Source organism: Lates calcarifer, linkage group LG3 (genome assembly GCF_001640805.2).
Source record: "Lates calcarifer isolate ASB-BC8 linkage group LG3, TLL_Latcal_v3, whole genome shotgun sequence".
NCBI lineage: Eukaryota > Metazoa > Chordata > Actinopteri > Centropomidae > Lates > Lates calcarifer.
In genome coordinates, this window is record NC_066835.1 from 17,558,013 (window position 1) to 17,574,641 (window position 16,629).

A 16,629-nucleotide genomic window follows, 5' to 3' on the forward strand; every position below is an offset into this window, starting at 1 on the left:
CCATCATCAGAACACCAGATAACCCTTTGGGTGTGCTCATGTGTTACATGTACATGTCTCTTTCATTTATGACCATTACTACCATTTGTTTGGCTGCCTAAACTGTTAAAAAATAAAATATTGTTATTGTCTCCTGCACAATCTCTGCTATATTTATTTTCTTACATACTTGGTTTCATCACTTGTGTGCTAATAAATTAATAAAATGAATACAGTAGAAATTTATTTTTTTGTGGGAGTCCCCTCTATATATTGTGCATTTCCTCTGGTACTTCTGCTCATATGACCCTTTAATTTCCCTGTGTAGGATCAACAAAGATTACATTAAAGTTTTAATTACTTTTGTTTAAATTCTATAATGTGTGGATGGTTACAGATTAACTACTTTCTTTTCACTTACTATTGAAAGTTACTGTGGATTAGCTATAATAAAATGAACACTAACTTACATAACATTACATTACAGTTGAATGTATTATATATACTTTTCCACCACAAACAAAATTAAACTCGCCTCCAATGAACCAGAAAAATCACAGGCAGATATCTCAAAACTATTGGCATGAAACAAGTGTGGATTTAAAATAATAATAATAAAAATAATATGACAGTAATGAACACTTTCGTTTGTTACAAAACCATTCTGCTGTACCATAACAAATCTGTTGTGTCAGAGGAATGAAAAGACACAGTCACATGGTTAAGAACAATCCTTTACTTTGCGGATGTCTCCACACACATCGACATTAACATGATTTACAGGGAGATTTACTGTCACGCCCAGCAGTAGCACACATCAACAACATTTTACACATGAAAAAGAAAAAAAAAAACAAGGACATCTCATAAGGTGCTTCATAATATGCAACAGGAATGTTATGAAAAATGTCCACATAATTCTACAGAGACACCAATACTGCATCTACATATATATTCAGACCATAATATAAAACAATCTACACAAAAATAGAGCAAATATTTACAGAACGGAGATTATTTACAACATCCGAAACAGGCTTAAAGATGAAGAGCAATATATATATATATATATGTACTGTAAATATATATATTTGTGCTAGATTAATGTACACATGGAGTCTGTGGTGAAATGGTTGAAAATCACGAGTTGGCCATTTGCAGCAACTGTTCTTTGAACTGCTGCGAGTGGTGTGAGAGATCAGTGACTCTGTCCACCATCTCCTGGATGGCGGCTGTGTTCGGGTAGTTCAGTGCGGCTGTTTTAGTCGCAGCCACCACCGTCTTTAACAAGTCGCACAGCACGTTACTGGAGTTCATCACCCTGTTCGCCACCTCGGGGACCGAGGCCTGCCTGGACAGGGTGTCTCCGATGAAGACCAGTTTGTGGGCGCTGAGGATGACGAACTTGCTGTGCGCCACGAAGATGCGAGGCGGCTGCCCGGCGCTGACGCAGCTGAAGAAGGCGATCGACGGCGCTGAGGAGCGTGACGAAGTGCTGCTCGCACTGCTCCGAGTAGAAGCCAAGCAGCTGGCGGTCCCGGGCGCACACCTGAGTGGAGGGGGTCAGGGTGGAGGAGGAGTCCGAGGGGGAGGCCGAGGTTACGCCCGGGTGTTGATGTGACGTCCACTGTGTGATGTCGTTCTCCACAGGTTTGATCACTTCCTGCTCCAGCTTCTTGAACTGATTGATCTGTGAAGGGTGACAGGATTTAGATTAACCTCTGCCCTCGCTCGTTAACATGCTGATTTTACAGAGATCGTCATATGTGATCTGTGAAACTGCCTCTAAGTTTATATTTCTGGCTTTCAGCTGTTAGATGGAACAAAACAGCAATCAGCTTTCAATTAGCAGGTGCTGCTATTAGTCGATTAACAGATCAAAGGAATGTTAATCAGTCATTTATTTCAAGCTAAAATACCAAACATTTGCTGGTTCCACCTCCATAATATGTAAAATTTGTTTGGTTTTGGACTCTTGTCCAATCAACATACAATTTAAAGACTTTAACTTTGGCTCTGGGAGATTGTGATGGGCCTTTTTCATGACTTTCTGATGCTTCACTGACTAAATAAAATTTTAGGTAGCTGCCACATTTTTAAAAATGTGGTTTCAAATCTTAAGTTTGTCTATAATATAACAAGTAATAGTTGAAGTTAAAGTTTGAAAACTAACTTTGCATGGACGTAGAAAGATTGAAAAAAATTTCACAGACAGAAAGATTTCTCATGAAATACCCAGAAAACATTGTGTTCATGTTCAGTTACTTTAATATCTTAGTTATTTCCTACAAAGAGACTCCAAATATTCGACTCCCTCTGGTCTAGTTTTTGTCTCACAAAGTGTCTGCACACATGAGATGTAAAAGGTCACCAGCTGTGGAGTGTGTGTGTGCGTCTGATGACATGGTAAATTAATATATTAAATATTTATGTAATGGAGAATCACACAGGAGCACCAAGCCTAGCAGCTCCTTCATCAGTGTAGCAGTGACTGTAAACAGAAACAGAAAGCCTTACCTGCTCCTGACCCAGCTGGACTTGACTCTGCTTGATGATGTTTTCTTTCTCCAGCAGCTCCTTCTGCTGACGCTCAAAGTCCTCTTTGCCCTGCGGACGGAGACGAAGACGTGAGAAAAGGTTGTCAAACTAAGTCATATAACCGAGGTTCAACCTTTGACACACACTACGTGAATCAGAAACATACTCCTGTGGTATAAAGTCACTGGGGATAAAGCTAATAAAGAAATAAGAGGAGGTCATGAGCCTTAAAATTCCAATAAACTGCTGCTGGACTGTTTTCTGAAGCTGTGCCTTCTAGTCGTTTACCTGCAGATGTACGTAATCGTAGTCCTCCATCCAGCTTTTCACACACTTCTCACTGTTGTTCATGTTGTCTTTGTCTTGGCTGGAGGGCACAGGGAAGGGCTTGGTCTGGTCCCCGTAGTTGTCGTTATCTGAGGAGGGTGAGGTGAGCGGGTGGATCATGTTCTCATCAGGCGTGCTCCCGTTAGAGAGAGACCCGTCCATGTGCGTCCGCCTGAACAGCAGCTCGGCGTTGCTGCCTATCGTGGAGGCCAGCTGCTTGGCGTCGTCGGGGACGGTCCTGGAGACCATGACGAAGCGGTCCAGATCGTCGCTCTTGTTGTGGTGCTTCCCGGACGAGGCCAGGGCGTTCAGGGCCCAGCTGCAGTTCTCCAGGACTTGGTAGATCTGCAGGAGGATCTGTTGGGAGTCCTCCAGGCGTCCCAGCTGCCGTCTCAGCTTACTGTGCAGGCTGGAGTCCGACAGGGATGTGGCGTTTACTGCAGCCCCTCGACCGAACACGATGAAGTCTCCCAGAGCGGCCCGGACCCTGTCCAGGACCGTGCGGACGTCGTTAGCGTGGCGCTCCATGAAGGGATAAGTCCTCCAGTGAGGGGAAGCTGCCATTGAATGCAGAGCCCAGACTGCAGCCTCCAAGGCCTGCTGCAGGCGGTACAACCTTTGGACGGCAGCATCCACATCCAGAGCGAGGCGGGCCTCGGAGCTGGAGCCCGTGGAGGACGAGGAGGTGGACATGCTGCTGCGTGTGCTGCCAGTGCTGGAGAACGACAGGCGGTTCACACCGTCCGTCACATCTCCCACCGCTCGAGCGTCCTGAGCGGGGATGTCGTAGATGCCTTTGCTGCCGTCTCTGTCGGCGGGCGAGGCTCTGTTCTGGGAGGGCTGCTTGCACCGGGGGATGTCATATATGTCCCTCTGAGAGCCCGCCCCTGAGTGAAGGGCGGGTGGAGGCACGTCATAAATGCCTTCATTGCCGTTGCTGTTTGGGTGTTGGTGATGGGCAGCAGGCTCCACACTGGGGGGGAAGTCATAATGCGACTGGGGGCTCTGTGTGGGCTTGGTGAGGACAGGTGGCGGCACGTCATAGATGCCCTCCTGTTTGTGTTTGAGAGGCTGCGGGAAGTCGTAGTTTCCCTCCTGGAGGGCGGGGTTGGTCCTGCACGGAGGCACCGAGTAGACCTGCAGGTGAGGACAATCATTAGGTTTATTTCAAGTGCAGCCAAATGGATTTGAACGACACCAAAATAAAATCTGTCACACAAAGGTTCCCCTCCTAAAGGAAGTCTTTTCTCCGCAGGAAGTCCAGTAAACGTGTCTGTTTCTATGATGAATATGTACCTGAATGCAACACAACGATATTTGATTTTAGTTTTGGTTTGTACCAGACACTGACAGACCATCAGTGCTTGTGCATCAGAAAACCAGGTTACACAAGTAAGCAAAGGACAAGTTTACATGCAGTGCAGAAACCTGGTTACTGCAAACTTGTGTATAAACGCAACAATAATCAGATCTCTGCTCTACCCCAACCTTATTTTAAAAGCATGGTTTTCTTATTTTAACTGTGGCAGTGATAGAAGCAACAGCAGAAATCATCCTGTCATACTGTCTGAATTTAACAGGCTTATTAAGATAAGATAAATGTAGAAGATACTTTTAGTTTCAGTTTTTGTCTGAGTTTGGGTGAGATTATTTGATACGACAACATGTTGCTACATGTAATTTTATCTGCTTCCCTCCTCTGTTACTTTCACTGTCTGCAGTTTTTTGTCAAACACAGAAATCTGCACTCTCCCTGGACAAAACTAGCCCGGTAAAACAGCTCACCATGATTACAGACACCAGTTTTCTCGTTTACATGACAGTGAAGAAACCAGCTTACTGGAAACAGTTGACTTTGACCTACTAAGTGTGCAAACACTCTGAATGTGGGTTTTTCACCGGATACAGTTTGTACAGCAGCACTGCAGTTAGAGACTCAGGAAGTGAAACAGCCTCTGGCTCGTGCAGATACTATATTTGAAACCCCAGAGTTTCTGCTTTTGATTCCTTCCTCTAATGCAGCGTCAGAGACCAACAAGGCTTCGTCCTCCCTCTGACTTGACAGAGTGGAGTGTGTGTCCTGACGTACATGGCACAAGGCATGATGGGAGCGCAGCGGGGCGGATAAAATGGTGGCCTGTAAGTGATTTCCATCAGCCTTGAAACGCACTCTTTACAGCTAGACAGGCCTGCCCAAACTGTAATTAGGAACGACGCAAATAACAGGTCCCAGCATATTTCAGGTTATTACAAACAAACTGGTGGCACTCTGCCTGGTCGGGTCTGGAAGTCTGGTGAAATCTTAGAGGGTCTGGAAAGAAAAGAGTTATGTCCTTGACTTTTCCCCCCCCCCCCTCGCTGGAGAGTTCAGACACAGAACCATACTCATGGAGTTTTGGTTAAACTCTACTGGCAGGCAAAGCTTTCATTTAGCACCGCCGCAAGAATGTCATAAATATGACATTTGACGTATTATTCATTTATTGCAGACAATTAAGAGAAATACTAGGAACTGTATCAATAAACATAAAATAACATTTTCCGGACATAAGCGGCTCCCACTTCCTTAATCCAACTTTATTTGACTGAAATAAATGGCGTGTCTGAGCGATGTGCCCTTTCATTGTGGTGGAAGATGGACTAGTTGTTTAAATGTTCTCTTACCCCTTGTGAAGATGGAGGTATGTCGTAAACGCCTTGTGTCCTGTGGTCCATCTGAGGCGGGGGAACATCGTAGACTCCCTGGTTTCTGGCAGCACCGAGCTGACCAGAGAACATCTGACCAGGTGGAATATCGTACACCTGAAACATGAGAGTAATGTTAACATAAACACCAAATAGGGGGCAGAAACTTTAAATTTCACTTAGTTTGTTGTTTTAAAAAATTAGTTGATTTTATTTCATTAGGGAAAATTGCAGCCTTTTAGCTCCACTAGTTTTGCTTTAAATCTGCAATAGCAGATTTTTTTGGTCACTTGGGATCAGTGGAAACAAGTTGTAAACAATGCAACACAATTATTACCAACTTTTATGTTGATAGGTTAGCAAACAGCAGTTATGGAGCAACATTATCATTCTTTTGCTGTCATATTTCTGTCCACCTAATGAATCTCAGTTCTATATTCATTCACTTTTTGCTCTGTTTGTGGTCTCTATGGACTCCTGAAAGAAAGATCTGGACCATTTAGCTACAAAAACAAAGCTACAAGAGCGGAGAGTGCAAAACAAAACAGTAAAATTGGGAACTGGAAAGCCAAACAATGAGCTGAAACTAATTTTTAAAGAAGGGATCCTTGACAGTTTTAGTTTTGTCCTCTCATTTTGACTTTAGCTGATAAAATATGCCGTGCTGTACTGATGTTTCACCTATTGAATAAAGCTAGTTCTTGATATATTGCATTATTAGAAGAGTTGATATTTTTATACCAAATTGAATGACAAAGTGAAAACTAAATGACAAAGTGAAAGGGGTTGCTCCTGGCGATGAACCAACAGAGAATTATCACTGAATCAGCAGCTGCCCTCAGAAATTTGTCATAACTACGACTATATCTGCCTAAAACAACTCTTACATTCTTAATTACTGGTAATTTTGTTTGTTTGACTTGATTAAATGTTTTACTAACTGCTGTGGAGAGGAGAAATAGTTGCTAAAGTGACATTTTCCTCATTTTCTATCACCAATTCTCTATGTATAACCATAACATAACATCATAACCATTTAAGCTTTTGCACATTAAAAGGACGACACCAGTGTGTTGGTAAATTGTAGCTCATTAACCACAGATCATGCTTACTTCCTTCCTCTCCCAGCAACTGCTGATTGCCATTCATTTCAATTTAGTGTGAAAATCATTTAGCAGACTCTTAAAAACTTAAAGCATTTTAAATATACTGATATTAAAGGATGCCTAAAAGATGGAAAAGGCATCAAAATGTTTAAAAGGCACAGTTGCAGGTAGAGGTAAACTTAAGTTGAGAAAAATAGCTTTCTGGAACTTTTTGTGCAAAATTTGGACTTGGAAATTTAAATTTTGATTTTATTTTATTCAATATTTTTTCTCTTGTTTGTTTATGATTACAACTGAGTTCTTTAGAAGTTGTTAGAATTAATACATATTAGTACACTTCAGTCAAAATGTGACTTAAATCCCTTTGAAATCAAATCAAAATGTGCACTGGTGGTTATTCACATTGGAATGTTTTTCAGTAGACAGAGTTGGACCTGTTGTTGTTTTGTACATGCTGTGGAACATGAGACACCTACCCCCTGGGATCTACTGGGTGGGACGTCATAGACGTCCTGCTGGTTGTGCTGGCCCGGGCTGAAGGTGTAGGTCTGTCCCACTCTGGTCGGGGTCACCACCTGTCCAATCACAGCAGGGAAAAGAGGCAAACAATCAGAGCTGCTGTCTAAAAAAAACAACACCTGGAGAACAGCAGTGCTCAAAACAATCGCTGAGTATCACAAATTACAAACACACTCGTCCTGACTTCTGTACATATGTCCTTCCTTAGTCTCTCTGTTGTTTTGCCTGTTTCTCATTCCCAGTCCTCAAATGACCCAAGGACAGTAAGTGATTTCAGTGGAGGCAGATTCGCTCTGAGACAGAACCAACATCCTCCCTGTTTCAGGATATTTGTGAAGAACCCAGGAAACCGAGAGATAAACAGAAACCAGTAGCTGCAGGGCAAAGATTCAACTGAGGCAAGACATCAACAACAGAGCATCCTGGTGGTCTAGAGGTTTAAAACCCCAACCGTGTCACAAAGTCCCTGGATTGAGTCCAACCTGGGACCATTTCTGCAGCTCTATACTGTACAGGTCACACTAACTAACAATCATTCATCAGTTATGTTATCGAAATTGAGGTATTAAAAGCCAGAGCAAAAAATGTACAGATAACATTAGCATTAGCTATTGGTCAAAACAAACTAAATAAGGCTGCAGTAACAAAAGCTAAAATAAAAATGGCGGGTGTTTCATTAGTTGGAAGATAAACTAGTTTTGTAAGTAAAGCTAGCTAACATTAAGCCTGCTTTAGCTACCATGCTCTAAGTGTAGTAAATTGAGCAAGACTGTGTTTTAAAGCTTTATTAATACTTTTATTTTTAAGAGCACATTTTTTTTCTTCCAAAATGAGACAGAATTTCTCTTTAGAGGTGAAAATCTGAAACATTAAGAGAAAGACATTTTATAGCTAATGTTAGCTAAAGCGAAAGTTAGCTAAAGTAAAAGTTAGCTAAGTTAGCTGAACATTAGCCCGCAAATCTTCTGGTTCTTCCCAGCAAAATAACTGACAGTACTGAAAACAGGGGTGTGTTTCATGGGGTTGTATGTGGAAAGCTGCGCTGTTTTTCTTTATTTTAAAAGTTGCACAAGTTTCCATGTAAAGACCTGAGAATTGAGACATTAGAAGCAAAAGAAAAGTGCGAATACGGCACTAAAAACTGAGTTGTGACAGGTAGTTATATTTTGGCAACCAGCCCTTCTGGAAATAACACAGATGAAGGCTGCAGTTCAACTAATAAAGACAAAATTAAACATGAAACTTGTGGTTCAGTTGAGCAGTAAGAGAAGCTTAAGTAAAACCTGAGCAGCACAAATAGTTAAGGAGCTTGCTTTTTAGCTAGCACGGCCTTCATCTAAATGGAAGATGGTTTTATGATTAAGAGGGTATTTGAGGAGCAGTTTTATCGTAGTGCTGGCTGGATTGTGAGTTTTTAAATCTCTCACAGTCTGGTGAAGTAATCACTGAGTCACTGGCACAGATGAACAACCCTGTTAAATCCTTGGCATTTTGTTTGCTGTAGGATTTAACACACCTTTAAAATATTTTACACCGTGGTACAGACAGCCTGCAGAGTAATGGTGTGATTATTGCTTGGAAAACAAACACAAACTGCTGGCCTTCACCCAACAATGCACTCGTGACATTTTTGCCCCTGTTAATTTTTTATCACTTTTTCCCGTCAGTGTTAATCAGTCCATCCACACCTCCTAATCCCTGTGTCTCCACCCCCTTTCCTTCATGCCACTGTCGTTGTCTTGCAGAGCTGCCGACCTCCTCGCTGCGTCAGACAGACAGAGGAATGTTGGGAATGTCCTCCCCCACCCCCTTCACCAGCCCTACACTCCTCTTCTGCCCCCACGCACCACTATTGCCACACTGGAACGAGCAAGGGTTCATTAACAGGGCTCGAAAATAGGAACCATACGCATGGCTTCCTGGCAGAGGGGAAAGTCTCCGGGGAGGTATAGGACTTGAGTCCCCAGTATCCAGGCATGAGTCGCCGCACAGCCCAGTTAATATCCTAATACCATCTCCCGTACTGCTGTGGACACTTTTATCGGAGCGTGAGCGGCAGGAGTCCGTAACCTCAGCCAACTCTGAACGGGATTAATGTCTCTGAGGAAGGAGCAGAGAGAGAGGGAGAGGGAGAGGGAGAGGAGGATGGGGGGGGGTTGTAAAAGAGATTTATGAAAAAAGGTAACAGAGGTGGAGGAGGAGGAGGAAAGTGAGAGGAACGGAAAATGAGAGTACGTCGCCTAGTATGGAAAGGAATGCCATTCATCTGAGCTGGAGTCTGACTAACAGTAGTCCATATGTTTCTCATAAGTCCAATCCGAAACAAGCCCATGGTGATTTAAGGTGTTCATTGTTGGCATTCCTGTCTGTGCATACATCATCCCAACAGGGCCTCTGGGGTCAGAGCTGAAACATACACCGTGGGCTTTAAACGCATCAACCCAGGCTCTGAAATAAACCAGCAGAAGAATAAATAGCCTCGCTGCTTTTGACTCGTCTCACGCACTCTCACTCCAACACTTCAGGCTGTTAAGGCCTTAAAAAAACATCCTATTTGCTTAATAGTTTTTACAGTACAGTCCAGTGATGGAGGCCACACTATTTGTTATTTGTCATTTGTTACTGGAAATCTGGCTGTATCGTGTTCATTATTGGTTCATATAATGTAGATTAGGGGGTTTCAAAGTCAGGATACCTCAGACAAAATTGATAGCACATATGAAAAGTTAATATTAGTGGATTTTATCTTTTTGGAGGATGTAGAAAGCAAGTGTAACGTGTAATGTTTTATGTTATAATGGAATTAGTTTGTTACAGTAGCTATGGACCACAACTTGAGCACCATCTCATTTTGGAAACAGTAAAAGTATTTACCTATTAGCTGTTCCTGTTTGCAATGTACCTGTGAATGTACAGACAACTGTCCCTGAATTATTTTGATCCTGAAGAAACTTTAAAAACTTCTGAATGTGTCTTTATTTCTAGGATTCTATGATTTATGGCTGTTTCTTCACAAAGGATAATGGAGATATTAGTATCTTTAGAAAGTGTAAGTTGCACTGAATCTAAAAATGTGTGTTCAATGGTAGTATGTCCAGATTTCACTGAGCAATGACTCCTTAAAAAAGTGTTTTAAAGTGCCTTAATTGCATCCATGTCAGTGTGAATGTGAACCACAACATGGATTCAGAGCTGCATTACTGACATTTACATATTTTATTTTAATGGTTTGCAAAATATAAATGTGTAGGGAATGTGATCTATAAGAGAGGATGTTAAGAGCTTCCAGTACTTGTAACCAGACACAGCAGACGGGGAGTTAGCCTTTGACTAAGTAACAACAAAGTGATGCTTGGTAAAAGGTCACTTCAGCCCGGCTGCTGTCCCTGCGGGTTGAGCCTGTGTGCTGACGATAAGAGGGATGTCTGGACTCAGCAGATGGCAGCGAGGTGTCTGTCAAAAGACCTCGCTGACCTTTTCCGCAGGTACATGTCACTGCTTGGAGCAGCACTCCTGCCATCGTCGACTCCTCTCAGCCGCTGCCAGATGCACACTGCTCATTTATTTCCCATCTCCGACCTCTGTTTACCCAGCAGGCTGTTGCTCCAAGCCCGCTCGGCGCTGCCATAATTGCTGCTGGGTAAATATTTACCTCATCCAATGAGGTTGGCGCTTGCACGGCGGTAGCGGCACTCCTTTTTAGAGAGAAATGACATCATGAAGAGCTGGGGGCGACTAAGCAAACATTTGTTCCCACTCAGGTGATAGGCTCCTAGGATTCCTTCATGGAGGAGGCAGAGCAAACTAAGTGACTAAAGAGGGATCAGGTTTAAACTAGTGCCCCGAGGAGCCAAATAGATGCCTTGTTAACACTCCTACGCGTTACGGTGACTGACTCATGGCTCTTTCAGTAATACTGTGTTTATTTAGCATCCTGGCAGGCTCAGGTTTTGGCAGGTAGAAGTTTTCAGCTTTACTTCAGAGTCATTTGAGAGGTGTCGTCATAATGTCAACAACTACCTCATCAGTTTGTTATATATTCTGTTTTCATGTCCTCATGAGTAGCTCAACATTCAGCCTTAAATCAATTACTACGTATGATCTTGTCATGTTTTTGACGCAAAAAGTAAAGCTAAAGATGATGTGTTTCTATTATTTTGTTCATCCCATTTTGGATACAGCTCTCTCAATTACCATCAAAACACCAAATAAGGGCGATATCTCATTGAAGAATTGTGTTTAATCGCCTCAGTAGACTCTCAGAGACAAGGAGAATCTAAACCAAATGAAGCGGTTAATGGAGGCTAAAGGTGGTCCAACACTTTACCAATAAACTACACGTTTTTCTCTATTGTTGTGTTTTTCCACCACGTTGCCCAGGCCCTGGTGTGGTTGGTAAATTAGGATGACTTCGTGTGCGTTGCAAGATTTCACAGGAAATCATCATTTCACACCCTTTCATTGGTTTATATACACACACACACACAACCACTTCCCCCCCCAGCTAATGACCTGCTGACACAAATCAACAGCCCTAACAAAGCTTTTCACTAGAGTTTGGGCAATAACAGGTGGTGACAATGATGATGCCAGTGATGTGGCAACTGCAATCTATAGAGTTTCATCCATCCGTCTCTTTATTCACACCTCCTTGTCTCCTCTCTTGTGTTCATATCCACCTACCTAGACAACCCCCACCTGTTTATACCTTTCGCTCTGTCAGCACGTCACTGTAGGTTCACCTTTTAACGAGGGTCATCCAAGGACACAGGAAATCTGAACCACGAGCTGCAGCAAACTTATCAGACCATCAGTCATATGTTGGTAACAGTTTTGTATGTGACTGCATCTCCTAAATGTAGGGTGTGTTTCTGCTCTGTAATAACCTGCCCTTTTCAGCTTTGCTGAATCACGGTACAAATGATATCTCTTGCAGCGTTGTGGGCTATTTTCCTCGCTCCTCAGAACTGCTCGATAATGTTCCCCCTCCGCCGCTCGGAGCTGCACCAACCTATTAAAGTGCCAAACTAATTAATGTGGGTAATTAAGTCTTGAATCCTGCGAGGCCCTCGGCTGTCTCCGCAACACGTCCAAGTGGCTAAACCCAAACAGACAGTTGGCTTAATGAGGAGCATTAAAGGAGAACGCACTGATTTCAGCGCTAACAAGGATCATCGTTCATCCTCTCAGATCAAAGCGGCTTCTTAATCTGGCAGCATGATTATCTGAAGAAGTAATGTTAAAAGATGTGTCCGACATTCAATGTTTATAGTCTAAGAAAACAATTTCAAGACAATCCTCTTAGAAACAAAAAGGATAATGTGAAATGTCTTGAATGACCCTTCAGCAAAAATCCTAACAGGGAACAAGACACAGGGCTGCTTTGAGCTAAATGCTAAAGCTAGCATGGCAACATTCAGCATCTTACCAACTGAGACTAATGGGAATGTCATGAGTTTTGTAGGTTATCCAAAAAGGACTGAACTGAGGGCAACCGGACTTGGTTATAGAAAGGCCTCTTGGATGAGAAGCAAAAGGTCTTTAAGTATCTAAAACCTATGAAAAAGACCTGGGTGACCTGGGAATCCTCAAAGATATCTAGTTTTGTAGATATTAAACAAACAAAGTACTGGAAAAATCAATAAAAGTTGGTACAAGATGGAAAGTCAGGTGATTGCCAAAGATATTTCAATCAATCCAGAGGGGAACACAAACGTCTGAACCAAAATTCAGTGGCAGTCTTTTTAATAGTTGTTGAGATATTTCAATGAAAACAACAAATGTCAACCATATGTTGGTGCAAGAGGAAAAGTCAATGGATCACCAAAGTCTGTGGGGTTCATCCTCTGGAAAACCATGAACATCTGTACACAATTTCGTGGCAATTCATCCAATAATTGTTGAGATATAGACCAAAGTGGTGGACTGACCAAGAGACAGATCAACCGTTCATAGAGCTGCTAGTGTGCCTAAAAAGTGCCAGAAAATTCACTTGCTTTGGCTTTTTAATGTGCATTTTTCCTGGTTTCCATTGTTATAGGAAACTGAATCTCTTTGGGGTTTTGGACAGTAGGTTGGATAAAAAAAGACAATCCCAACATGTCAACCCCAGAGCAATGTGAGCAGCACAGCTAAAAATGTTAACTTTCAGCAAAGCATTTCCTGTCTTCCCTCCTACCACCTCCTTTATTTGATCATTCTTCTGCCTTAAACTTTCAAGGGGAAAAAGTCCTCTCAGTATGCACACCGCAGAGCAGACTACTTTTTGGTTTAGCTGATTTACGACCTTGCCCTCTCGGTCAAATCTCACGGGCCAGCGATTCATCACAACTGCGACAATGGCGAGCAGACAAGCATCTGAAGGAGCTTTGCCTGCTCCAGGAAGAAATAACTCACTTATCTGGTGCTGAGATCGTCGTGTGCATGATTAAACAGAGAAAATATGGGCCAGAGGCAAACAAACAAACCATTCATTACACAAAAACCTGGTTACTTCCAGAAGGCAAGTGAGTTTTATCAAGGTGGATGGCACACCCTCGTACGCCATAAACAGTTATCAGAGCACTTCCTTCAGTTGTATGGGAGTTTATTAATCCTTTTGTTGCACCCCTACCTACTTTATGGCCCAAATGAGCAGATTGGATCTATGAGTATGACACAGTGAATGGAGGAAATGCCCATACAAGGAGCAGACGTCGCGAAGGCAGGAAGTGAGGAATGAAAAGGCCGTCTGGTAGGAGTAGATAAGACGCTCGGCGGAGATCTTTGAACTCTGAACCCAGCCCATTTTTGAACGGCATGACCTCGGCGGCTGAGTCAGAGAGGAAACTGCAACGCTGAGGAGAAACTGATGGGAGTGAAACAAGACACACCTTTCAGAACCAGAGAAGAAAGAGGAAATGAAGAGCAAGATGAAAAACGAGGGGGCCTCTGAGAAGCAGAGTGATAAAAAGGGACGGTACAAGGCTTTCTCCTGGCCTCCATGTGAGGAGGCTCTTTGTGTGGCCGAGAGCTCCAGGCATCTGTCCCACACGGGTCCCGGCAGCTCGGAGGCCTCAGAGGGATTGTGGGGTGAGGTGGTGGGGTGGTGGGGGCAGCTGTGTAGCTCCCAGGAGGGTCACCCAAGGACAAGGCCGCAGCATCAAACCAAACAGCCAGGAGAGGAAGCAAGCGCCAAACCTCAGTGTGCCTTTATATACCAGAGCCCCACACCACATGAAGAGAAAATAACCAGTCGCCAATCTGGATTTGTACAGCGGGGTTGGCATGCAAACCCGAGGATATGCGCAGCAGACAGGAGTGCATGCATGCATGACTCTACACACACATGGTGAAGGAAATACAGGGGACCTTTCTCTGCAGGAGGGAGGGTGGATGAAGGCTTTAGAGTAATGTGAGAGGGGGATTATCAGTCTAGGAAGCCTGCATCAGTCTCCATAATCATTTGGAAATCCACTCTGTGTGTGCGCGTTTGCACTTGACAACAGGAAAATGGCTGTTTTCCTTCAGCTCCCATCGACTCTTAAGCACGTTACACCGCACGCAGAGTGAGTCAACACTCAGAGCCTGTCATCAATACTGCTCCCACAAAGACAAGCAGTAGTAAACAAGACTGAGTTTGGTGTTTTGGAGAGCAAAGGTCAGGTTTTGGATTTCACATAAACAAAAATGATCTCCATAGATACCTGTAACGCTGCTGGTTCGTTCGAGTTTGCTTTTAATAATATCCTCAAAATAGATTTTAACTTTACAATATGTTTATATTTTAAAAATATTTTTAGGCTACAACAAATTGCAAACACTTTGCATTTTGGAACAATGCAAATAGTTCTGTAATATGACTTTATGAAAATTACTTTAAAACTTCTCCCAACAAAACTTTATCTAATGTTATTTTTTTGCATTTTTACTACAAATATTGCTGTTTAGCTTCAACAGTCTAACAGTCAGACATCACTGGAAAACAACACAGCCTTGTCTGGACTCCTGCAGTACACTGTCACACCGCTGTAAGTGTAGCACGCAGTGAAAAATCTTTCTATTTAATAGACAGGAACAAATGCCGAAAATTGCACCACTTTGATAACCACAGATTGGAGGGAAAGTTAAACGTCCAAGACTTAATTTAATCTCTCCAATAACATGATTACAGCTCAAAACGCACTCTCATTAGAAGCACATTTAATTTTCCATGTTATCACCAAAACCCTTTTTAATACCATTCTTCAGCTAAGCCTTGAAGGCCTGTTAGTGGAAAAGAGAGGTGCTGGTTGACAGGGCTGCTGTGTGCATGAATGTGTGTGGATGTATGTATGTATATGTGTGTTCAGGTTGATTGACAGGCCTCTCTGCTCAGCCCCCTGGCTCTGACTGACTTTATCACACTCACTTCTGTGCAGTGAACCACACAAAGTCCTCTAAGCTCCTGGCGCCTGCTGCCTATTTACCTACTAAAATGCACACCTTAGCTCATTTTCTACGATGGCTGGAGCTGATTTGTTTGAAAAAACACCCGTAGGGTATCAAAAGCTCATCTAGCATATAATTACTATCCGTCTCCTGGAGGGATGATCTGGTCTGAGGTGCTGGAACTAGTTAAGCAGTTGAATAAGCAGGAAAAATTTCCCTCATGTATCAGCACATACCTGCCAATGACTTTCAGTCAATGCAATCACTCTTGTTTAAATTGTGTATTTAAAGTACGATTATGTCACTTTGTTGAAAATGGCTAAAGTGACCACAAATGACAATCAGTGGATAAATACAGAGCAGTTAAAGTCAGCAAACTGGCTCAGTAATGTCAATTATTAAGCAATATCTAGCCCAGCTTTCTTACCATCAGCTATCATGAGCTAATGTGGCTAATCTGATATCATGAGCAGCAGTTAATCTAACTAAAATCCAGCTGCTTATGGTGGCTAATGTTAGCTGATGTCAGTTACCATCTAGGTGCTTATGTTAGCAACCATTGGCTAACATCCAGTCGCTTATGTTGGCCAAAGTTAGCTACCATTAGCTATCATTGGCTAATATCCAGTCGTTAATGTTAGCCAGTGTCAAAGTAGAGAAAAGCTAACGTCAGCAAACTGATGAAGTAATATAGCTTAATTTAGCTAAGGTAGGTATGATATTTCAATGAGGCTAACGTCCCGGTCATAGTTAACAGTAAGTTATAGTAGCTAATGTTAGCTGACATCCAGCTGATTATGGTATCTTATATTAGCCAATGTTAGCCTACGGTCATTAGCTAATGTTAGCTAACATCAGTGTTAACCGACGTGTATCAAAGCGAATGTCAGACTCAGTAGGAAACTGGCTGTCATTCCTTGCTATGACAGGATTTATTTTCTAGGGCAATCTGAGATATATGTTTTAACTGATCTAGCCAATAAACCAACACACTGCTTTGAGGATTGTATAAAAAGCAATACTGTAAATGACCAAGCCAAGTGTGCTGGGTTAGCCAGTGACTGTG

At 42.7% G+C, this 16,629-nt stretch overlaps 1 protein-coding gene across 1 annotated transcript in view; it reads right to left on the minus strand.

Annotated features, from left to right (window-relative positions):
- Positions 1 to 695: 695 nt before the first annotated feature.
- Positions 696 to 16,629, minus strand: part of nedd9 (neural precursor cell expressed, developmentally down-regulated 9) — a 36,172-nt gene continuing 20,238 nt past the window's right edge. The window contains 6 exon segments of the mRNA XM_018700096.2: positions 696 to 1,443; positions 1,445 to 1,669; positions 2,497 to 2,586; positions 2,806 to 3,981; positions 5,509 to 5,646; positions 7,112 to 7,210. Of these exon segments, the coding sequence (XP_018555612.2) occupies positions 1,120 to 1,443; positions 1,445 to 1,669; positions 2,497 to 2,586; positions 2,806 to 3,981; positions 5,509 to 5,646; positions 7,112 to 7,210 (2,052 nt within the window). The 3' untranslated portion in view covers positions 696 to 1,119.